Source organism: Chiloscyllium plagiosum, unplaced genomic scaffold, assembly GCF_037043375.1.
Source record: "Chiloscyllium plagiosum isolate Xiang-an unplaced genomic scaffold, Cpla_swu_hap1 HiC_scaffold_28, whole genome shotgun sequence".
NCBI lineage: Eukaryota > Metazoa > Chordata > Chondrichthyes > Orectolobiformes > Hemiscylliidae > Chiloscyllium > Chiloscyllium plagiosum.
The window spans coordinates 41,131,460-41,156,379 of record NW_028270166.1 but is presented as its reverse complement, the minus strand read 5'-3'; the positions used below and the strand labels follow the sequence as shown (position 1 = coordinate 41,156,379).

Below are 24,920 nucleotides of genomic sequence, written 5' to 3'. Positions count from 1 at the left end.
GAAACAAAGCTGGTGTAGTATTGTCACTAAAAGAAATTTCAGTGTAGTGGTGAGTAATGAAATAGCTTGCAATGTGATATTCATTTGGGTGAAAGAAGCCATGACTGGAAGTTGTTTATCGATCCCCAAAGAGTTGCCTCACTGTAGGACAAAAGTATAAATTGGAAAATAATGGATGCATGTAATAAGGACACTATAATTGTCATTGGTGATGTAGTCTACATATTGACTGGCAAAGTCAGATGGGGAAGAGTAGCTGGAACGTAAATTTTTAGTGCATCTGGGATTGTTTCATAGAACAGTAAGTGGCAAAACACAACTTTGGAGAGGCTATTCTAGATCTAGTAAAGTGTAATAAAATAGGATGAGTCAGAGATCTCATAGTTAAAGATCCTTTTGGGGATAGTACTCTGTGTGGTGAGACATCAGTTTGAGTGTGCAACTCAAGCCAGTGTCCTCAAAAAAAGACATTTACAAGAAATGAGGAATGCTCTGTCTTAGGGTATGAATGCTGGGAAAATTGACTCTGGAGAAGGTTAGTAGTTGATTAGTAGCAGACATTTAAGCAGATGTATCATAAACTCAGCAAAAGTGTATCCTCTGAGAAGGATGAACAACCTGTGTTTAACACAGGTGCTTAAGGACAGTATCCAATCAAAGTCTAAGCCACAGTAGCAGTTGAAAAATAATGATAGGCTAAAGATTTGGGAAATATTAGGAACCAGCAGTGGATGACTGAAAAACTAATAAAAAAGAACAAAATTGATTGTGAAAGTAAATTGACAAGAAATGCAAAAACAAACAGCAAAAAATCCTATCAGAATATAGGGTACTAAAGTGAGTTTGGGACCCATGGAGGATGTGACTGGCAAAATGGCAGATAATTTAAAGTGCTAATGGGAAGGCAATTCTTAAAGCCATCTCAGGAGACTAAGTATATGACAAGTTAATGAGACTGACGAGCGACAAGTCATCAAGATCTGATGACCTGCATCCTAGGGTTTTAAAGCAACTGGTTGAAATGATAATGGCAATATTGGTCCAAATATTGCAGAATTTACTGGATTCCAGGAAAGTTCCATTAGATTGGTTAACTGCCAATGTGATGCCTGTATTCCATCAGGGAATTATAGGCCAGTTAGCTTGACATCTGTCAATAAGAAATTACTTGAGTCCGTTATTAAGGAAGAAATAGCAGGACATTTGGAAAAGATTAATGCAGTCAAAGAGGGTTTGTGAAAAGGAAGTTATGTTTGACAAGTTTGCTTAGAGTTCTTTGAGGGTGTTAGCAGAACTGGTGAAAATGAGGTGATAGACACAGTGCTTCTGAATTTCTAGAAGGCATACAGAAAGATGCCACATAAAAGATAGAAATGTAATGTATTAGCATGGATTGAGGATTGGTTAACACGTTGGGACAGAGGCAGGATTAATGGATCTTTATAAGTTTGGAAAGATCAAGTGCCACAATGATCAATCTTAGGTTATTTACTAGTTATACCAATGACTTGGAGGACAGGGCAGAGTGTGATGCATCCAAATTTGCTGATGATATAAAATTAGTGAGAAGGCTTATGTTGAGGATATAAGGAATCTGCAAGGGGATATAGATGGGTTATGTAAGTGCACAGAAATCTGGCAGACGGAATTTAATGTAGGAAAGCGTGATGACCTGCACTTTGGTCAGAACTTAAAAGATGGACTATTATTTAACTGGAGACAGACTCCAAACAAATGCAGCCCAGTAGGATTTGGGTGTTCTTGAATGAACCACTGTGTTAGCATGCATGTGCAATAAATAACTAAAAAGGCAAATGGCAACTTAGCCTTCATTGTTGGAGGGTTGGTGTTTAAAAATAGGGAAGTCTTGTTACGACTGCATAGACTGTTGATGAGGCCATACTTAGAGTACTATGTGCGGTCTTTGTCCCTCTAATAAGGGAAGGTACATTTGCTTTGGAGGCAGTTCAAAAGAGATTCACAGGTTGGTTCCTGGTTTGAGGGGTTAGACTTATCAAGAACGGTTGAAGAGGTTTGGTTTTATTCATTAGAGTTAAGAAAAATGAGGTGAGATCTTCTTGAAAAGTACACAATTCTACAAGGGCTTGAGAGATGGATGTTGATGATATACTAGTGGGCAATCTCAAACTAAGATATAATTACAAATAAGTGGGCATTCATTAAAACTGAGATGCAAATGAATTTCTTCTGAGGTAAGTGAAGGTCTGGAATTCTGTACTTCAGAGTTCTATAGAATCATAGAATCCCTTCAGTGTGGATGCAGGCCATTCAGCCCATCAAATGCACACTGACCCTCCAAAGAGTATCCCACCCAGACACATCTCCCTACCCTATCCCTGTAACCCTGCATTTCCTATGACTAATTCACCTAACCTACACACCGCTAGTCATTATGGATAATTTAACATGGCCAATCTGCGCATCATTGGACTGAGAGAGGAAACCCATGCAGACATAGGAAGAATGCACAAATTCCAAACAGATAGACAGTCCAAGGATGGAATGAAGTACGGGTCCCTGGTGTTGTGAGGCAGCAATGCTAACCACTGAATCATCGGGACGTTCTAAGGAGGGTAGATTACTGAAAATATTTAAAGATGAGGCAGATGGAAATATCAAGGAGTTGAGGACTATGAGGAGCTGGCACAAATGAATAGTTGAGGCCGAGAGCAGATCAGCCATAATATTATGGAATGGCAAGGCAGGCTTGAGAGGTTGAATCGCCTACTCCTATTTCATATACCTCATGTTAGAATGACTCCAATTGAGCCAAAATAGCTTAAAAAGAGAATTGAATGGGAGAGGTAAATCCACGAAAGCAAATGGTTTAAGAATTGAAATATTCAAAGCACCAGGTAGAAGAGATACATGGGGAAGCATTGAAATAGAATTGTTGTCAAGGATAGGAATTTTAAGTTTTATTAATTGAAGGACAAAGGATCAGTCAAAATGAGTGGGAACATGTCTTGCAAATGAGTGGGACTTCCCATTGCTGTAATCCAGGCAGCTAAGATTTGGCAAGCTAATATTAGTGGAAAATGGAAGATTGGTAAAGAAGCCATTGCAGTCAAAGAATAATAGAGATATGGTCAGTGGATTTGACATCAGCGGCAGCATAATGAGCCAGTGAGTAAATAATCTGTTGGCATGGAATAAGTAAAAAGGAGAAGCTATAGCGATAGATCTGGTTCAGTGCATAGAAGGAAGAAAAAAATAAATGGTTTAGAAGCAACAAGAGGAAATAAAAAATCATGATTTCACTTGTATCAGTAAATAAAGTAAAATAAGAAAACATTTGATGGAGTGAGAATTAATTAAGGAATGAAGGTTGCAATTTGGTCCTTCATTTTATTTGCAATCTGTTGGAGAAGTGGCAGAGACTCCTCACACATTGGGTAATATTGAAGTTTGGGTAGACAAGTGTTAGAATTCTGCTTGGAAAATAAATGTTTCATGCATTAGAAAGCTGAGATTCTTGATTTTAAAGCAATAGGAGTGATGTAGGAATTCTGTTTCAAACCAATGACGGTAATGGTATGAAGTATTTTAATCAATGAAGGATGTCTAAAGCTGAAAGTGTCAAAGGCAAGAGATAGTTGTTAAACTCATAAAAATTCAGACGAAATTATGGTAAAGATATGATCTCAGCTGCTTTACTACTGGGCAAGTCCAATCCCAGAATTAAATCTGGCTTGTAGATTTTTTAAAAAGGTGGCACTTGTTCAAGGAAGCACACAAAGCTGCCGACTTGGTTTTAACAATAAAGAAGTTGTTAACAACATGGAAAAATACAATAAAATAAAACAAAACAAGGGCTACGCACTCATTGAAAGATTTAAAAACTCAGAACAAAACAAAATCCCATCTATTCCCCAATTTGTAGATTTAAGTTTTTTGCTTCTTGGTTCCTGTTCTGAGAGCTATAAAGATCTTTCTCTTGAACACATACACAGTTAAGATCTCAAACCTTCTCAGTTTTGAATGATCTGCAGTTCCTATCCAAACACACCAGACCTGGAAGTTTTCACAAACTGTAATCAATACACTGAGCTAACTTATTCTCTTAACTAAACAGTCTTTTCTATGAGACACTATACTTGCATCTGACTTCAGTCAGGTCTCTTTCAGTCTGAATCAAAAAGCCTTTTAACTGAATTATTTTTTAAAAATTTTCTCATCCTAGATCCTGCCATATTAATAGCATTTTTTTTTTCTCTCCTTTTGTAACATAAACAATATGAACAAACTTCTGGCAACGCTCCTGTGGCCCTTGCAGTCACTTGTTCTCTTTGACATGAGTTTTAAAGTTGCAATTCCAGAAAGACTGAAGTAACTAATTGTCAAACCCCTTAATGAAAATAGACCAACACCCATCTGCCACTGGTTTTAAATACACTTTTTTTAAAAAAGAAGAACATGTAGGGCGGCACGGTGGTTAGCAGTGGTTAGCACTGCTGCTTCCCAGCACCAGGGTCCCAGGTTCAATTCCAGCCTCGGGTGACTGTCTGTGTGGAGTTTGCACATTCTCCCCGTATCTGCGTGGGTTTCCTCCGGGTACTCCGGTTTCCTCCCAAATTCCAAAGATGTGCAGGTCAGGTGAATTGGCCATGCTAAATTGTCCATAGTTGTTAGATGTATTAGTCAGACGGGAGGGTGGGTTACTGTTCAGAGGGTCGGTGTGGACTTGTTGGGCCGAAGGGCCTGTTTCCACACCATAGGGAATCTAATCTACATGTATAAATCTCATGTTTTATCTCACTATCAACTGGAATGAATGCAATTATATGCCTTGCCTGACTTCATTCGACTTTAGGGAAAACAAAATTGAGCTATCTACCATCAGTTTTATGTTCCTGCCAAAGTTGGATTTCACCCCTTATGTCTTGATGTAGTTAAAACTTTCAGTGGTCCAGTGAAAGATAGGCTTTCAAGTGGACTGAAATATGGGCACTATGTAGAAACTGAAATTTGAATCTGAAGGAAACATTTAATCTGTAGCAAAAAAAAGGTGAATGACAAATTGCATCTATGCAACTGCACAATTCGAATTTCCGTACTATTGCCATTCACAAACTGCCAGTGTGTTAATGCTATTCCCAGTATTCTGTTCAAATCTCTGCCCAGTGTACTGGCTCCCTTATTATTTCTGGTGCTGCACTTTGTGCAGTTAGGAATAGTGTAGAAGTAAGTTATCATGAAAATTGATGTAAAGCATGTGCTAATTTCATCACAGATGAACTGTTTCAAATAATAAGCTATTTAGGTACTATGGAAAAAATTGAAAATCCCAGTGTTGTTCTTGGGAAACATGAATACTTGAACTAATGAGCCACAAAAGCATAAATTAAAATGAATGTGTCAGAACAGTATTGTTCCATTATAACATTAAAGTGTGCTTGATAGACTGTCTTTTATTTACAAAGTAATTAACATTTGAGATCCTTTATCCTTATAAACCCCAAAGTTGACATTGCAATACAGGAATTTGAAAGTATAAAGATCTGTAGGTGAGTGATTGACTAATGAGTACTTTATGCACACGTCAAATTCTCTGGAGTGCATCCTCAGGTATGATGTTATTACAAAGGAATTGGACACAACACTCAGGTGAATGGTAATGAGCTATATTTAGCTGAGTGCAATTAAACAAATTAATTTCCTAACTGCAAATATATCACTAATACCATTTTCTTTTTTAAAGAGCAATGTTTGTCAAAAATCAGGTTTATTGCCTCAATATTTGTCAGGTTATGGGCATCCCAGAAGATTTGTACAGCAGGTATAGGACCCTTGAACTACAGGTCATTATACTATATCACATATTGGGGACAATGTTTCTAAAGTGCAGATTTTTAACATGAGTTATCAGTAACACAATATCACCACCTACACATAAAGCGCTGTTTCTAAAGTGCGATTTTTCTATAATGTGGGGTTGCATAAGAATGCAACCGTCGCGTTATAGAAGAACTACCTGTAATTTCTTCTGACAGCAACTGAATCATGAAGTATATCAAGTCAATAAAACATTTCCCCAGATAATCGCAGCACGCTTACCAACTTTAGACATGATGCAGTTTGTAACTCAATGGCATGTGTGGTGGAAATGTCAGCTTTCTCGTTGTCTTCATTTGTAATTTACTGATGCAGTGGAGAGGTTTTTCAACACAGACCTTTTTTCCTTCTCAGTCAACAGATTGGTAACCTTTTGCTTTAAAGCTTCCCTATTGCCGTGTTAAAGTTGACCTTTAGAAGAGGAGCATAGCTATCGCAGTGTGTGTGTGTACATTGGGGCAGTACTGGCTGTTCATGTAGGAACTCCTCTTTCTTTTCTTTATCTTAATTTTGTCTTGCCTCATGTTTTCTTTTTCTTCCAATTTATGGTTAGAATAGTTTATATGTACCTTCCATTTGTTCTGTTGCCGAGCTTTCATTTTTCTTTTTAATTATTATTTAACTTGGTTATTTTTGAAGGATGTCAGCTTGCCACACTGCTGTCACCATGGTGGCCTTGTAATGTTTTTATGCAATGAAGATAGACATCAGCAATTTTCAAAAATCCTTTTGAAATAGATGGAGGGTCATTCATTAAAAACTCCAGCACTGAAGGAGCCATTTCTATCATACCCATGACAAATTTTGAAAAAAAGTTATTCAATTAATCCTACTCTTTCCTCCTACATTTAAATATTTCCTTTCAAATTATTGATAATTGTACACTTACACTATGGAAACATTTGATATTTACTTTTGCATTCTTCCAATGTTCTGCCTCAATCTTGATGAGAAACTTGCCCCCAAATCTCTGGCATTCAAAGCAGATAATTGTTCAACAGTTGCTGTGGTGGGACATTTTGCAGTATGCACTGTTAGGTCACCTCCTTCCAGCAACTACCTCTCAAACATAATCATTCTGCAAATTGCAAAAAATACAAACTGATCATAGCGCAATGAGGATAGTTGATCATTTAGGATCTGTTTGATAGATAGAATTAACATTGTCTCCAGCGATTAGGATTGAGAATGAAACTTAGATAATGAGGATAAAATAGAATCAAATCACTTATAAAAAGAGTAAGGGAAAAAAAGTTTAGATTGAGAGAAATAAAAGGATAAAAAGTAAAAATAAGAACAATGTATTTAAAATCAATGTTTTAGAATCTTTATTGCATTTTAATTAAACAGTTTAAGTTATCTCCTGGGTTGGAGACATTGATTGGCTTTGCGTTAATGATTGTCACATTGATTTATAAATTTGTTAATTGTGTGTTCTGAAGTTCTGTAGCAAATTTATTAGATAAATCCAGTAAGTTCTTCAAAAGAATGGGAAAGCTAAGGTAAGGTGACTTTTGTGCAAGGCAAAGGGCAGAGATTTGCAACTCGTGGAGCTGACTTTTATGGGCTGCTTTTGGGTAGGAAAGAGCTGGGTGGATCCATATGTTTGGGCAAGTGGTGTTGGCACTCTCCCTGCTGCCAGTCCACCCATCCCCATCTTAATTTTACAGATACACTCTTATTGCCTGCCCATTGTCCAGTCAAGGTCTTAAGTGATAAGGATTTTTTCCTATTGCTGCTTTAATTTACAAGGTGGTGGGAGGGGACATTGTCCAACCTGCAGCCTCGGGTCTGCTGGCCTGTTGTAAGGGGTGTGCTTTTTTCGGGTCATGATCCCAGTTGAAGAGCCCTACTCAAGGTTTTTCTTCCTCACATCTACTTTCACCACCTCATTCTCTTCCTCTATGGGTCCATCCCAAATCCCTCCTCATCCCTTCACTGTTGCCCTTCAGCCTGGCCTCAGTCAGTTTTTAGATGTACACCGTTTCCTTGGCCTACCAGCAGCACTGGCAGAGACCATCTCTCTTGTTGGCATTGAGTAGGCTCTTCAACCAGGACCATGACCTGAAAAAAAAACACACACCCTACAATAGCCCAGCAGACCAGAGGCTGAATCAGGAAATATATTATATTTTTAAAAAAGTTAAAAACAAATTTTAACGTTCCCAGGTAATCACAGTGTAATTATTCACTTTAAACGTCATGCAGTTTGCACATACGCTGGCATATACGGTGGAAAGGTCAACTTTTCCTTTATCTTCATGTGTAATTTACCAATGCAAAGGTGAGAACTTTCAGCACAGGCTCTTTTTTCTTCTCACTCTGATGATGTATATGTCACTTGGTTCCACGATCAGTCAGTTAACACACCTGTAAATGACACTTTGTCCAACATGCAAGCAATTGTTTATTGTATGTTACACGGCTGGGTTGGCAGGCTCTGATTTGCTCAGAAGTATGAAAACTTCTTGGCAATCAAAAGAATCCAACAGCCTTACAGAGTTTACATAAGGTTTATATACATTAATTGTCATCAGACATGGAGCATGATCCCATAGTAACAACCAATCAATAAATTATAATCACTTCATGGGTAGTAACTTGAACCAATGGTATTGATTAAGTTGTAATGGCTTATGTTACTTTTACAAAGATTCACAGCTTGCAAAATGTGGTTTAGTATTTCCTCTGAGGACTTGCAGCTTGCAAATGTGGTCAGTGTTTTCTCTTCTCATCCGTCTACTTCTTCATAGCTTTAACTATAGGTAGTCACATAAGCATGGGGAAACATCAGTCTGTGGTTTCTTGTTTCTGTCTGGTCCTGCAATCTAATTTAGCAGTGCAGAAGACATTTTGTGCAGCTTCTTTATCCATTTTATCCTACCTCCTATCTTCAACTGTACAGAAACCACTGATTTTCCAGTGCATGCTAATTAGAGTTGATGCATGAAAAATCAAAATGGCTGAATGGAGGCAGGCTTACCGTCAAGAATGGGATACCATCTTCAGAATGTAAATCCAACGATGATATTTTTCTACCTCCGAACGTGTTGGTCAATATGCTTATAATTAATGGCATGTAGCATGCAGCCACCATTAATTTGTGGGAAATTAGCCCAGTGCATTTTATTTATGCACTGCTAAGGATAAAAGGTTGTGCTTCCAGCTAATATTATTACTGGACAAGTCAGATCTCAGATAGGAACCTGGCTTGACAGATCATAGTTTGCTTTGTTTTGGTTTGAATGAAGTGGTCTCTTGCTGAAAGAAAACCCAAATTGACAGTGAATGATTTTAAAATATATATATTATCACAGTTTATAATAGCAAGATCCGAACCTTATTTCCTTGGCGTGATGTTTTAAGATCCATTACATGGCCAGTCTTTACTTTTAAACTATTTGTTTACTTCACATCAAATCAAAGTTTGAACAGGTGAAAAAGCAAAGTATAAGTGAGGCCATTCAGTCTTGGTGTGAATGTTTAAAAAGAAACTTAGTAACTTTGTAGTTTCTTAATTCTCTGCTCTTCATCAAAATTGTCAGGTCGTGTTCCAGAGCCATGCAATCAGGCTTGTGTGAAGTAAAATGACTTGCATAACGAATTTGAGGAATGGGAAGAAAATTGAAAAGAGCAGCCCATCCTTTCTCTCCCTAATTTTGAGAAGTCTGTCCTTGGGTTCAGTACACCCCACTCTGCAATTGAGGAATCATTTTGCAAGTGATAGCCTTTGAAATGGTTAAAATTGAAACCCAAATAAATGACAAGTAACAAATAAGTAAATTTCACTGCTTAAAACAGAATAAATCTTAGCTTCAACCTTTTGTGTTGCACTTTCTTTATGTATTCTAACAGGAACAATAAAGGTCTTGCTGACATCTAAAAAGGTTTTAATGCAATGAACAGTAACAAAAAAAGTTTAATTTGAATTTAATGCATTCTGTTGTGACTGCTCTCCTCCTAATGCAATAACAGTTCAGTTCTGTTTGCTTCACTTACTTGTCAGATAATGGAGCTGTCCTTGCAGCTCCCTTGTGGTGTTTGTCAGTAATCTTGATGGATTTTTATACATGAACTAAAGAGATGATAGATGCCTTGAGGGAGCAATGGGTTCATTAAAGCAGGAGTGTCAACTGCATACTCCTGGCTGGAATCTGGTATACAGTGTCATTCTCTTTATTTGAGGTTTATTTGTTACAGTAAAAAAGAGTATTACTTGTGAAAAGCCACCTGTTTACTTCATTATTTTTTGAAGCACACAAGATTGGAGAAATGTCAATGAGTGTGTCACACATTTCGAGCTTTAATCCTCTCCCATACTGAGCTTTACCAACATACCCTTCCAATATTCTCAGACTTGTGATTCTTGGGATAGCAGGACTGACATGCAAAGAGAGATTGCATTGGTGAGGACAGTGTCCACTCACTGGAATTCAGAAGAATGATGGGGGCAGTCTCAAAAATCTATAAGCTTCTGACTAACTAGACATAGTACATGCAGGAAAGATGTCCAGGGAGTCGGAACCAGCGATTGCAGTCTAAGGATACGGCGAAATCCATTTAGGGTCTGAGATGAGAAATTTCTTCACCCAGAGAGTGGTGATCCTGTGGGCCTCTCTGCTATAGAAAGCAGCTAAGGCCAAAGTGTTGAATATTTTCAATAAGGAGCTAAGTGTAGTCCTTTGGGATCAAGGGATCAAAGGGCAGAGGGCAAAATTGTGACAGGATACTGTGTTGGATGATCAGCCATGATAATATTGAATGGTGAAGCTTGAAAGGCCAACTTGTGCACCTTTTTTTTAATGTTTCTATCTAATACCGAATATTCCAGTTACATGGTGGTGATCATACCTAGGTTTCAAATCATCTTGGCAAGCCACCCAAGCCATTCTTCTGCACCAGTTGTGTCAGAGCAAAACTACTTGTGTTTAAAACTTTCTTTCATGTCCTCATGATGACCTAAAATGTCTTAAAGTCGTAGAGCTGTACAGTATGGAAACAGACCGTTTGGTCCATATTGTCCATACTGACCAGCTATCCAAAATAAACCAGCTTTTAGCCCATATCCCTCTAAACCCTCTAAACTGATGTATTTGAACCACTCTGAGCAGATCAGTAGATGTGTCTGCCTACTGCCATCGTTACCTGATCAATCACAATTTTCTTTGTGGGAGCTATTGAGCACACACTCCCTGCCTCCCCTATATTAGAAAAGTTCAGTATAATGCCAAACATGTAGAATGTGACATGACCTAAAGCTCCTTCACAAGATGGTGTCACATAAGTGATAGTACTTGATAGCAAAGAGTATTTAGTCCACAGTGAGATGATTGACACCAAATATTTTGCATGAAGAATTGAGGTTTGATCTGAGTGACTTTGAGTAGTTTCATGTAGGAATGGTCACAAGATGCAGTTCTCCTTTCAATATCTTTTCAGTCAGTTGAACAGTCAGAGCAGCGAAGTCAATCTTCCCATACTTCAGAGAGGCATTATGATTGGCTGAAGTATGTGCCAGAAATATGCAGTAAACTCTATAATTGGAATGTTAGAGTTTGAAATTTTATAAAAAAAGAAAAAAAATTACCTTAAAGATATAAAATTTACTGGGGTAATAAATGACCGATTTGTTGTCTGAATATGAAACTTAATGTGACAACTGAAGAGTAGACTGTTTAATGTATTTATCTAAAGCTGGGTTGAGTTGAATGGTTCGATCAGGCAGTGCAAGCAGAAGATGAACTTTACTGAAAATGACTGCACATCTCAGATTTACTGTATGAATAAACTAGTCTTTCAAGTGGGAATACTATTAGGAATTAACTGTATGACAACCTGCTGCAGTAATCAGAGCAATCTGTGTACCATCATTACTCGTTACTGTGATACAGCATGTGGATCACAAGCTTCAATACATCATTAAAGTAATTTGTGAAAAAGAAAGGCCAAAAACAGATTGCAATTTCTGGCTGTATGATTTGCTGTAGACTTTAAAGTATTCTCATAACTACCTGATAGACAGGGCCACCTAAGCATTCCAGTGTTTTGTTGAACACATGAATATTTGTCTTTTTTATTTATAGCTAAGTGTTTATTTTCTGTTTGAGATATGAATGGTTTTTAACTTTAATTTAATTTGACAAACCAATTTATTTGCATTACTGTCCCTATTATTGCATCATGTTGCTAATTCTAAGCAGTCTGCTCAAATGATTTTTTTTTTCATCTGTCCCCTGTCTTCTCTCCATTCCTCCCCAATGTAGCTAGCCTTTTCTCCAATCAAAAGAGGGAATTTGTCCTCTCAATTTTATGTGGCTCAGTTGCAGTGGTAAAACTGAAGGTATAGAAGCAGTGGATTCAGCTTGGAATGTGGGATGAGGGATTCGGAGGAAGAAAAACATTATCATTGTTGATAATTTGTGAAACATAGTACTTTCATCCCTGAAAAGTATGACGAATGATCACTTTATTTTTCTCGCTATGAATCCAGAAGTGATGGGCTAATTATACAACATGATTGACAAAGCACCTCTGTGCATTGCAACATTGGGCCAATCAGTTACAGAAATATACCTTATCTATTGAGTATCCAGCATATTGAGTATGACTGAACTAGTGTTTAAACAGTATATCCATCCAATCCTCTGAACAGTAATATTTATCGAATAGAGCGATAGCCGACAAACTGTCATGTTTGCGCTCATCAATGCATTAAAGTTTTTGTCTTGTCAGTTAGAATCCAGTATCACACTGCTGGTGTAAACAAATCCCAATTACTGTCCTTTTTATTTGTTGCCCTTTCCTTGTCAGTGTTTTCACTGGTTTCAATGGTGCTTGTCTGTTGTCTGCACGAAACTTCTTGAAAGAAGCATAAACTGTGTTGCAAAATAAATATCGAATAGTGTTCCTTCTATGCTACTAAATCTCAGTGATTGCAGAATGTGTTTTTCACATTCTTGTTTGAGTAACTCCTAAAGGGAGCAATAGATCATTTGAAATATAAGCAAAAAATGAGCGCCAGCAGGTCAGGCACAGTTAGTGGAGAGAGTTAACATTTTCGGGTCAATGAATTTGCATCAGGACCATGTGCCATCGGTCTTATTGAAATCACTTGAATCTCTAGTGGGCAGGAAGTTAGGGAGCTACGATTGCTCTATTAATTTGACATTAAAAATTTGTGTGGAAGAGTCTCCTACTGGATGTCTGGCTTGAAATTTAGAATAATGAAGTACACCCAAGAGATGGATTCACAATTTGATGATCACCATAAAGACTACGCTGTTATTTTTTTTATTGGTCCCTTTTGTTGATTTAATTCCAGTTGAGGCGAAAGCTCCAGGGTCACCCACTCCAATTCTTTATCATTGGGCCCAACCTATGTCTAGTCCTCATTAAAATCAAAATAACAATGTAATTTCTAAATATCCTTTGCTGTAAGTGATTTGAGGAGCTAGTTTGAATCCTAAAGATAATGATACTATGGTCAGAATTTTCTCAGGTCCTTAATGATGTGGGCTGTGGTGAAACAATTTCAGGAAATCTGATGAGAAGAGTGAGACCTTTCTCGATTATTGAGAGCAACATGGCACAAATTCCAACAACATTCCAGGCACCAAGACAGGATCCTCTCGTGAGCAGTAAATGGTCTGTTAACAGAAATTATTGTTCATTATCACCTTCGTTGCTACCTAATTTTTCCTCACTGATATGCAGGTTCCTACTCTAGCGTGTTCCAGATAAAACTAGATACACAGAATTCTGAATGTGAATGTCGGTGCGAGCCTGATGACTCCCTCGTTCAGACTTCCACCTTGGGCACTCAGCAGCAACATTTCCAAGGCCAGTGACCTCATTCACTCCATGAATATGTTACATTTCCAAACCACTTACAGAATGTTCCTGCACTTCAGTGTTATATCTCGGGCTGCACTGGCAGCTGTCACTGTAATACTGTAGCAAGGATGTAGTGCATTTAGAATCAGGAACCCAGCTCATGGAATAGATCAGACTGCCTCTCAGGGCTGCTCACTTACTGACCTCCCACTATCCCTACCGTGCCTTTTTTATGTTTTGTTCTTTCAGCCAAAGCTATCAAACTCTCAGTATTCTGTCTTGCCTTGCCTTGCCTTTTAGAGCACGCACAAAGCCAGTTAAATTCTCATGTTTGTGTGCAGTGATCAGCGTAGAGGGTGGAAATGTTTGCTGGACATTATGCTGCCTCAGTTTTTCATCAGATACACCGCATGTGCTTCAGCCAGTTGGCTGTGTCTCAAAGTTGGAGGAGAGTAGTGCTCAGTCAAGGCAGGCCTCTGATATTGTGCAGGATTTTGGGCACCGTGTCAGGGTCCTCCTGTCTCGGGTTGAAGAGCCAAATATCAGGCACTTCAGTTATGGCTACTCCTGCCCGATGATGGGCTGTTTTCTTCTGGATTGAAAGAAAGGGAGATATTGAGTGAAATGAAAATGGCTGACATAGCTGTTAATGCTGGTGCAGTTGAGGAGAGGTGTTTCAAATGAGTAGGCAGCACAGAGTCCATGTAGGGTTAGTTGGATTGTAGGTTTGAAGCTGCCACTAATATGATAAGAGTCTAGATTAGAGTGGTGCTGGAAAAGCACAGTAGGTCAGGCAGCATCTGAGGAGCAGGAAAATAGACGTTTCGGGCAAAAGCCCTTCATCAGGAACGTCGATTTTGCTGCTCCTCAGATGTTGCCTGACCTGCTGTGCTTTTCCAGCACCACTCTAATGTAGACTCTGGTTTCCAGCATCTGCGGTCCTTGCTTTTACATAATATGATAAGACTCAGCCCAGTGTTTCTGTTGAGGCAACTCTTAGCTTCTTGACCAAATGCAAGTAGAGACAAATGTTGCAAGTTGCTGAGGAACTCCATTGGCAATCAAAGGAATTTAAGGTTAATTTGGAAATGCATTGTCAGTGTTGTACTCGGGCTCCTTGTGGTTTCGCTTTCAAAGGCAGTTATTGATTTAAGGATCATGAGTTTCAATTACCTACCTTCAAAGTCATTTTGAGCAGATCAGCAGGAACTGTCATTTACAGCTTCTCAAGGATACTAAAACTCTAACCTATCTCTATTAGGTGATAACCACCATGTGGGAGAGAGAGCTTCACATCAACAGCCTTTCTCTGAATTCAACTGGCAAATTGTTCAAAAATAGCCAGGAAAATAACCATTCCAAGACTGCAGTTGGCAGCTGTTTCATCATTAAAATATTGGACATGATGTGTATTCACTTAAAAATCTTTCACCATAATATTTCTATCTATTTACATCTTGATTCATGATAATTTCCCCTGTTCAGTTCATTTGTAAGTGTACGAAGAAAGCTGTCAGTATATTTCATACTGAGTAACAGACAGTTATCAGTGAGTTTAAGGTTGTAAATTAGTTTCTAGGTCAGTGCATGCAAAGCAAAAGCAATTCAGTGCCAGAAGTTTTGGATTATAGCCTTATAATGTGACTGCCAAATGTCATTATAGAGAAAACTCAATAACTCACATGCAAATAGATGCTTGAATATTTGGAAGGATTTTTTCTGATCTAGTGAGCTCAGGCTGATCCTTATGCTGAGTCACATTCATGCACAGATCTTTCAAAAGAGTTTGGATCGTGACCAGGGTGAATGCCATACTTGGTGTTAAAATATTTGTGATTTCTTGCTTTTCCTTTCTGTCTTGTCTGCAGCTGCAACCTTTCTCTTTCTTAAACGTCTCTCTCTTCCCCCATTACAGAGTGTCTTTCACCTCTCTTCTTTGCTTCCCCACTAACACTCTTCCCCCCCGCCCTCCTTCCATGCCTTTGTCTTTTGTCACTTCCTTTCCTTGTGTCTCTCATACTTTGCTGTCAACATCTTGCCCCAGCTGTGCTCTTGGACCAACCTTTCATACATTTTTGCTGTCAGCCTCTCCTTATGTTCCTTCTTTTCCCCATGGTCTATTGTCCCAAACACACACTATCTCGTGTGTACTCTCTTTTTCACACTATCCTGTCCCAGGTGCTTCCAGTGTTCATTTGCTTATATTTTGCATTAGCTGACCCAGAAACTAAATAACAACCTTAAACTCACTGATAACTCGATGTTACTCTGCATAAAATATATTGACAGCTTTTTTCCTTACTCATATAAATTAGCTTGTTATCTCTCTCCGTGTACATGCTCAGTCTTTCACTTTATACACTCTGTATCTCTCTTTTGTCCTGCCAGTCTGATGTGTGCTCTGATCCTGTGTGTGTGTGCTTGCTCTTTCTCGCACATGCTTTCTCCAGCACCCCCTGGCCCCACTGTGCTCAATCACCCTCTTTAGCCTGCACTCCCCCTCTCTCAGATCTGACCGTCAATGAGGCACTTCTGAAATGTAATCATTGTTATAATTTAGGGAACACAACTAATTTGCATTCATCAAGGTCCCACAAACACTAATACAAATATAGTCTCCAAAAAAACTGTAAATATTCAAAATAAGAAATAAAAGCCGTAAAAGCTGCAAATACTGAGCAGGTCTAGCTGCATCTTTGGAGACAGAAACAAAGTTGACATTTCAGGTTTTTAAACCAAATCTGTTTATTGGTTGAGGACAAGCACTGTTTATAACATAATGGAGAACTACCTCACTGTTTTTCAAAATTGTGTCATTTGATCGTTTATATCTGCCTGAGAGAACAAACTCCGTTTAGTGTTTCATTCAAGGATGGCAGCAATGTGGTGTAGCCCTCATGTAGTATGTCACTGAAGCATCAACCTAGATTTTGAGTTGGAGTCTCTTGGGCAGGCTTGAACTCTGAATCAGCTGAGTCTTGGGGGGATACCACAGATGATGATGTGGCAATGGGTTCAAATTCTGCCTTTTCTTCTTTAGTCTTGTTTCATACTCGTAGAAAAACTGCATTTGTGCTTTTTATTAATGGCCATCAAGCACATGATGTGAAATGAGCTTAATCTGACACCTGTGGCAAAAAGCTGACTATAATGCAGAATTAATTCTCAATGTTGTTAATGTCCTGCCACAATATATGCATACCACCCTCTGTGTAAAAAAAAAGAATGTTGTCCCTCAGGTTCCCTTTTATTCTTTTCCCTCTAACCTTAAACTGATGCCCTCTAGTCCTCGATTCCCCAACCCTGGGAAGAAGACGAAGTGCATTCACCCTATCCATGCATCTCATGATCTTATACACTTCTACAAAATCCCACCTCAGTCTCCTACACTCTAAAGAAAGAAGTCCTAACTTGTCCAACCTCTCCAGATAACTGACTGTTGAGTCCTGGCAATAGCCTTGTAAATTTCTTCTGCGCTGTTCCAATTTAATAACATCCTTTCAAGCAAGATGACCAAAAGTGAACACAGTACTCCAAGTCCGGCCTCACCAATGGTAAAAACAATGACTGCAGATGCTGGAAACTAGATTCTGGATTAGAGTGGTGCTGGAAAAGCACAGCAGTTCAGGCAGCATCTGAGGAGCAGGAAAATCGGCGTTTCGGGCAAAAGCCCTACATCCTGTATTCCTGATGAAGGGTTTTTGTCAGAAACGTTGATTTTCCTGCTCCTCGCTGCCTGAACTGCTGTGCTCCAGCACCACTCTAATCCAGAATCCGGCCTCATCAATGTCCTGTACAACAGCAACGTAACTTCCCAACTTCTATACTCAGTGCCTTGACTGATGAAGGCCAGTGTGCCAAAAGCTGCCTTCATTGCCCAGTCTATGTATGACTCCACTTTCAGAACTGTGCACCTGAACTTCAAAGTCCCTCTGTTCTACTACACTCCTTAAGGTGCTACCATTCACCATGAAACTCCTACCTTGATTTGACTTTCCAAAATGCCAGACCTTACATTTGTCTATATTAAACTCCATTTGCCATTTTTCAACCATTTCCCCCAGCTGATCAAGGTCCTGCTGCAAGTTTTGATAACTTCCTCATTGTTCACAATACTGCTTATTTTAGTGTCATTTGCAAACTTACTAATCATGCCTTGTACATTCTCATCCAAGTCATTGATATAGGTAACAAACAGCAATGGGCCTAGCACTGACCCCTGAGGCACTCCACTAATCACAGGCCTCCAGTCCGACAAGCATCCTTCCACTATTACCCTCTGCTTCCTACCATCAAGCCAATTGTATATCCAATTTGCCAGCTCCCCCTGGATTCCAAGCAATCTAACCTTCCAGAGCAGCTTACCATATGGAACCTTATCAAAGGCTTTACTGAAATCCATATAGACTACATCTACCACCCTGCCCTCATCAACCTTCCTGGTCACTACTTCATGGAAAAGTTTTTCTAATTGCAAATATTAATTTCATTTTTGGAGGGCTTTAGTAGTTTGTTTTGGTGGAAGTTCTTTTTAAAGTAATAACATCCACTAATAAAAGTCATTCTCTGAATGCTCAGTCTCATCTGTTAAATAGTTAAGAGATTTGACCCTCTTCAGTCCCAAAACCACCCACCTCTAACATGTTACCCATTACATTTCAGTTTACCCTGACCAATCCAGAAAACAAAATCCATTCTTTTATCACATGCAGGCCCACCATCACCTAATCATTTCTGTAGCTGCACTGCAAATAAAGCCTAACTCATCCAGAACTCTGACCCTCAGATCCTGCTTGTCTATCACTTCAGCGATGTGAATGTTGATAATGGGATGCTAAACAAAAGGTCTGCTTTGTCTTAAATGACATCCAGGAGACTGGATAGAAAGTCCGGGAAGGGAGAGGCAGTTTTGGATATGATATTCAGAAATGTGCCCAAACTGGTAGAAGACAAATTGATAGGAGAGCACTGTGAAGATGGTGACCGTGACTGTTAAATTAGGAGTAGAAAAGTGTGGCGCTGAAAGAACACAGCAGGTCAGGCAGCATTTGAGAAGCACGAAAGTCAACATTTCAGTTTCCTGATGAAGGGTTTACGCCCGAAACGTCGATTCTCCTGCTCATTGGATGCTTCTTGACCTTCGCTCTTCCAGCACTATACTTTTCAACTTTCTGACTCTCTGGCATCTGCAGTCCTCACTTTCTCCTAGATTAAGAGTAGTCATGTAAAGGATGAAGTTGGGCTGAAAATAAATGTTATAAATTGGGGAAAGGCCAATTTAGTCAAAACTGTGATACGATATTTTCCAAGTAGACAGAGAGCAACTATTTGCGGATAAAACTGTCAGAACAGTGGGAACATAAGAGAATATAGCAAGAATATTGGGCAGATATATTCCTGTAAAGGCAAAGGATGAGGTGAAGAATAGGAACACTGGGCATCGAAGTATCTAAAGGTTGGAATTAAGCCAAAAATGAGAACTCAGCTTAGATACTCTGGGTTCAATACAGCAGAGTCCTTCAGAGTATAAAACGTGCCAGGGTTGAAATAAGGGAAGCTGAGAAAGTGCATGAGAGAGTATTCTTGGGTAGAACAAAGAGCAAGAAAATTACAAGTGGGGCCCTTCAGGGGTGATAGAGGTAATCTGTGCGTGGATCTGGAATACAGGTACACAGTCCTCTGTGAATACTTTACATTGGTTTTCACAATGGCAAAGAATGACATTGATATGGAGATCAGGGCAGAGGAATGTACAATATTAAGAGAAGTGTACATAGAGAGTTGAGGTTCTAGCATGTTTAGCAGTCTTGAAAGTGGATAAATCTACAGGCAAGGATGAAATGTATCCCAGGCTCTTGAGGGAGCCAGAAGTGGAGGTGTGAGTGCCCTGCCATAATTTTAAAATCCTTTCTGATCACAGGTGTCATGACAAAGGACTGGGTGATTGCTAACATTGTCCCATTATTAAAAAAGGGTGGAAGTGATTGATCAAGAAATTTCAAGCCAATCAGTGCAAGTTCGGTGGTGGTGAAGTTATTAGAAAGATTTCTGAGCAACTAAATATATTTGCACCTGGAAAGACTCTGATTAATTAGGGATAGCAGTATGTATTTGTTAACAGAAGGTCATGTTTGACAAATTATATAAAATCATTTTTGAGGAGGAAACCAGAAATGTTGATGAAGGTAGCATGTAGTCTCCCTGGGCTGTAACAAGATTTTTGATGATAGTCCTCTTATCAGACTGGCCAAGAAACGAAGATTCCGTTCCCATGCATGGCCAATGTGTCACACTGAATCAAAATTGGCTGAGAGGAAGTGAAAAGTGATGATAGAGGTCTGTTTCCAGTGGGGTTCTGTAGTGCTTGGTGCTGGATCCTGTGCTGTTTGTGGTGTAAGTTAATGATTTGAACTTCAGTGTAAGGGGAATGACATGAAATTTGATCGTGTAAATAGTGACTATGGGAGCTACAGACCATACGTGGATATCAATGAACTGATCAGGTGGGCAATGCAGTGGCAAACGGAATTAACTGAGAGAAGTGCAAGATACTCCACTTGGGAAAGGCTAACGAGGCAAAGAATTACGTTATGAATGATGGGAACCTGGAAGGTACTGAAGATCAGTACTTGGGGATCCTGCAGCCTTCAGAACTCAATATTGAGTTCAATCATTTTAGGCCATGAGCAGTAGCTCCCATGTTCTTTATCCACCCTCACAGCACTGGCCCTGTTGTAATGTAGACTGCTTTCAGCACAGTCACACAATTTTTACCTACTGATGGTCCCTTTTATCAGCTTGTGACTTCCTCCTTGGCTCACCCATTGTCCATATCTTTGTCTCTCAGGGCTCCATCTCCACTTATCCTGTACTCTTGTTTTTACCCCAATCTCTGTCTTCAGCATATATAATTACCTTTTTCTAGCTACTGTTGGTTCTGAAGAAGGGTTGCTGGACCAGATGTTAACTGTGCTTTCACCCAGATGCTGGCACACCTGCAGCATTTCTCCAGTAATTACTGTTTCTGTTGAACATCGGAGGGATTTGGATCTGAAAATCCTCAAGTCCCTGAATACAATAGGGCAGGTAGATATAGGATATATTTCTTTATTACCTGTGGCACAGATTGCAAGAGCAGAGGAACAATGCTGGAATTATATAAAATACTGAACAGGCTGCCACTGGAGCACTACAAGCAGTTTTTATCACCACATGACGAAGTAATGTGATAATAAATATTGTAACATTAAAACAGTATTTAGATATTCACTTGTGCTGCCACAGCTCCCAAGGCTTTAAGCCAAGACCTGGAAAATGGCATTAGTGTTCTCATATCTGTGTTTTCTGGAATATTGTGTCCAGTTCTGGTCACCCAGTTATAACAAGGATATTGTTAAACTAAAGAGGCTTCAGAAGAGATTTATCAGGATCTTGCTGAGTTATAAAGACTCTTTTCACTGGAGCATTAGAGGTTGAGAGGTGATCTTTATGCAAGTTTATAAAATAATGAGGGGTATAGGTAGAGTTAATTGTAGTTGTCTTTTCCCTAGGATGGGGGATTTTAAGACTAGGGGGCACATTTCTATGGTGAGAGGAGAAGCATTTAAAAAAGGCACAAAGGGCACTTTCTTTTTAAATAAGGTGGCTCACATGTGGAATGAATTTCCTGAGGAAGTGGTGGGTGTGGGTACAATTGCAATGTTTAAAAGACATTTGGACAAGTACATGGATAGGAAAGGTTTAAAGGGATATGGGTCAGGAGCAGGCAGGTGGGACTAGTTTAGTTTGGGATTATGGTCAGCATGGACTGGTTGGACTAAAAGGTTTGTTTCCATGCTGTATGACTCTGACTGACGCGGTCACGATGGGCTAAATAGCTTCCTTCTGTGCAGTAAGCATCCATGAGTTTGTATGTTAGGAAGGGATGTAAATGTGTTGGAGGCAGTTCAGAGCTTGTTTATTAGATTGAGATCTGGAATAAGCAGTTTGCCTTATGAGGATAGGTTGGACAGGCTGACCTTGTTTCCACTGAAGTTTGGAAGAGTGAGGGGTAACTGAGTTCAAGTTAGGGTGTTACTTGCTGCAGAATTCATAGTCTCTGACCCACATAGTAATTCCAAAAGGCTGGTTTGGTTCAATTTCTGGCAATTGCAACTCTCCAGATGTTGTCGGTGGGCGTTTTAGCAATGATAATGCCATTGAACATCAACGTCACATTGAGTAAGAAAACATCATGTGAATCAAATTAATGATTGATGATCAAGGTGACAAATGTGTGTGTTGGAGGCAGAAAAATATAAAGGGATTATATGATGCTTCCTTGGAAGGTAAAAGAGGTGTAAGAGATCAAGATCTTATGTATATTTGCAGAAGTGTGATATGACAAAGAGGTGATTAGTTAAACATCCCTGAGAAAGATTAAAGAAAAGCTGAGTTTCTTTTATATATGGTATTATCTCCTGGATTGCTGCTGAGCAGAGCCGAAAGGTTTATTAACATATTGATAGGATTAATGTTGCATTTAAATCTGTATCTGACCTGGGCTCACTTGGTCATTTCTTAGAAGGATGAAAAGTATTTACGACTCCAACAAAAAGTCAAATCAGACAGATATGATTGTAGCTACCTACATTATGACAGTTATGCTGGCAGTACACACAGATAGTTTTCTAAGATCTAACAAGCGTAATGGAAGAAATCTACAACATTTTAAAATTATTTCTTCACACCATTTCTTGTTGGATGTGTACAATAAGCTCCAGAGTGTCCATATTTGTTTTGGCTTTGAGTTATTTCTAAAACACCGTCATACTCTATCACTGTTTTCTTACAGCAACTGAGAATGTTGCTTTCAAATGTTGATGAACTATCATTGTCATTATCAAATTGGAACTGGGTGCTAACAAAATGATGCACAAAACTGGTGTAGTTTGTGTGTTGGTGCTAATTTTGATGCATTCTTTTCCTCATAGAAATACCCTTTTTCTCCGGTGAAGAAGATCAGAGTGAACCAGAGGCCTGGAAGTCACCACTCACCCACTTGTGGCAAAGTCGGTCATACAATTTTTTAGCCGAAAGGAAATTTAATGCATCTGCTGCATTAACTGAGCCCTACTGTGCAATCTGTACACTCTTTTATCCCTACTACCAGGTAAAGAAAATCTTCTCTCATGCCTCCTGTTACTTATAAAATAAATTGTGCCGATCTGAATTCTGGTGATACCAACAATTTGTCACCATGTGAAAGTTGTAACATCTTAATCCAGCAAAGAAGTGTGTTGCCAGTTAGCACCTAACTCCCTAACAAATGTTGTTTGCCATAACATGCAATTCCCAAACATGAAACGTGGTTTAGCCCATGTTCAGTATCCAACTCCTTAGAGAAATCATGCATCTATATTTTAACGTGAAACAAAAAAGCTCCAGTCTGAGTAGAGAAATTCAGTGCCAACAGAGAGGTTTATCCCGTGTGATGAGCCGCATAATGCATGCTGCTCCATCAAAATGACTGTCCTCTGTTTCCTTTAAAAGGTCACATACAGAGATATGGGACTTTAGCTTAGAATGAGAGTAAAGATGAAAAGTTGCATTTACTGAATTTCTGTTTGAAAGGTAAAACTTTAATAGTGACGCAAAGCATTTATTCACTCAAAATTGACATTTCTAAATGCTGTTCCAAGAATGGAGTTAAATTATGCAAATTTAAAGTCTGTCTAAAATTAGGGTTTGAATTAACTTAATGTGAGATGAATAAAAAGCAACCATGTGGAAATCATCCTGGCTATTGGCCACAAGAAGGTATTTGTGCAGCTCAGTGATGTAGATGCACAGAAGCTTGATTAGAGAAATGCAGTGCATTAAAGAGATTGTATTTTAATTGTTGTAATTAACCAATTATCCACATCTGTGAAAACTGTCTATGTTTTATAAAGATTGGCACCAAAGGCTTGTCATTGCGTGGACAAAACAACGACCATAGAGTAACGATAAGATAAAATGTAATTCAGCTTCGCAAACAGGCAATAATCCTTAATGTGATTCTGATTTATAACAAACAAGATAATTTGATTCACTGCTATTATTCATTTGTCATTCTCCTGACACCAGTAAAATGTGAGGCACAGTATTTTGGACTCAGTAGTTTCAGGAACAGTTGAACAAGGCACTCAGTTGCTGTTGTTCATCACCATGTGGAAGCATGACTAAGACAGTACGAGTTGGAGATCTATTATTAGCAAGAGATGTACAAATAGAAGTGGCTTTGATGGAAAAAGAGCAGATGGAATCAAGATGTGGATGGTGACTAAATTCTTGCATTTGGCTAATAAGTCATTATAGCTATATACGTTGATATTTGTAATGTGGACAGCATGATTTCAATGAATGTCACCCATTCATCAATTGTGGTGATTAGAGAGATTTTCAAGATTAATTTTTTGCAAGTATGTTTAGTGGCAGTATAGTCCTAAACTAGTAGAGGAAGGGCACTTAAACAACAAATATCAATTCACATTTAACATAAGACTGTGATGTTACACTTGATATTTGAATGTGACTGGCTAGTTAATAGACCTATTGAAGATACTTGAATAGGAGCAATCAGGTCCCCCTGACCCCCTCATTTTTTTCTCCAATCCAATTTGTAGAACTTCTCTCTCAGCACACTAAAAGTCTCTGTCATCCCTTAGTAGTTGGGTACAGACACTCGGATAAAAGGAAATAAAACTGCAGGTGCTGAAAATCTGAAACAAAAACAAAGTGCTGGAGAAGCTCAGCAGGTTTTTCAGCATCTGCGGAGAGAAAAACAGTTAACTGTTCAAAATCTGTGATCCTTCATCAGAGATGAAAGCAGCTGGGAAATGCTGATGGTGAAATTTCCCTTTTAAGTGAAGGCGAGCATTCCATTTGCCTTCCCTATTACCCTTTGGACATGGATACTAGCTTTTTGAGATTCATGTGCTAGGACTCTCAAATCACCCTGTGTTGCAGTTGTTCTCCATTTAAATAGTATTCGACTCTTGTCGTCTTCTTCCTGCTAAAGTAATAATCTCACATTTTTTCCATATTATATTCTATCTGCCAAGTTTTTGCCCACTCACTTAACCTGTCTAGATCCCTCTATAAAGTCTTTGTGATGTCCTCACTACTTGCCTACCCATCTGTGTTTGTATGATCTGCAGAATTGGCTATAGTACACTTAGTTCCATCATCCAAATGATCAAAATGTGCTT

At 38.9% G+C, this 24,920-nt stretch overlaps 1 protein-coding gene across 3 annotated transcripts in view; it reads left to right on the top strand.

The window, feature by feature from the left end:
- Positions 1-24,920, top strand: part of kdm4b (lysine (K)-specific demethylase 4B) — a 479,386-nt gene that overhangs the window by 352,045 nt on the left and 102,421 nt on the right. For all 3 annotated transcript variants that reach the window (XM_043720917.2, XM_043720921.2, XM_043720920.2), the window contains one exon: positions 22,662-22,840. In XM_043720917.2, the coding sequence (XP_043576852.2) occupies positions 22,662-22,840 (179 nt within the window). The remainder of the gene's footprint in view (positions 1-22,661; positions 22,841-24,920) is intronic.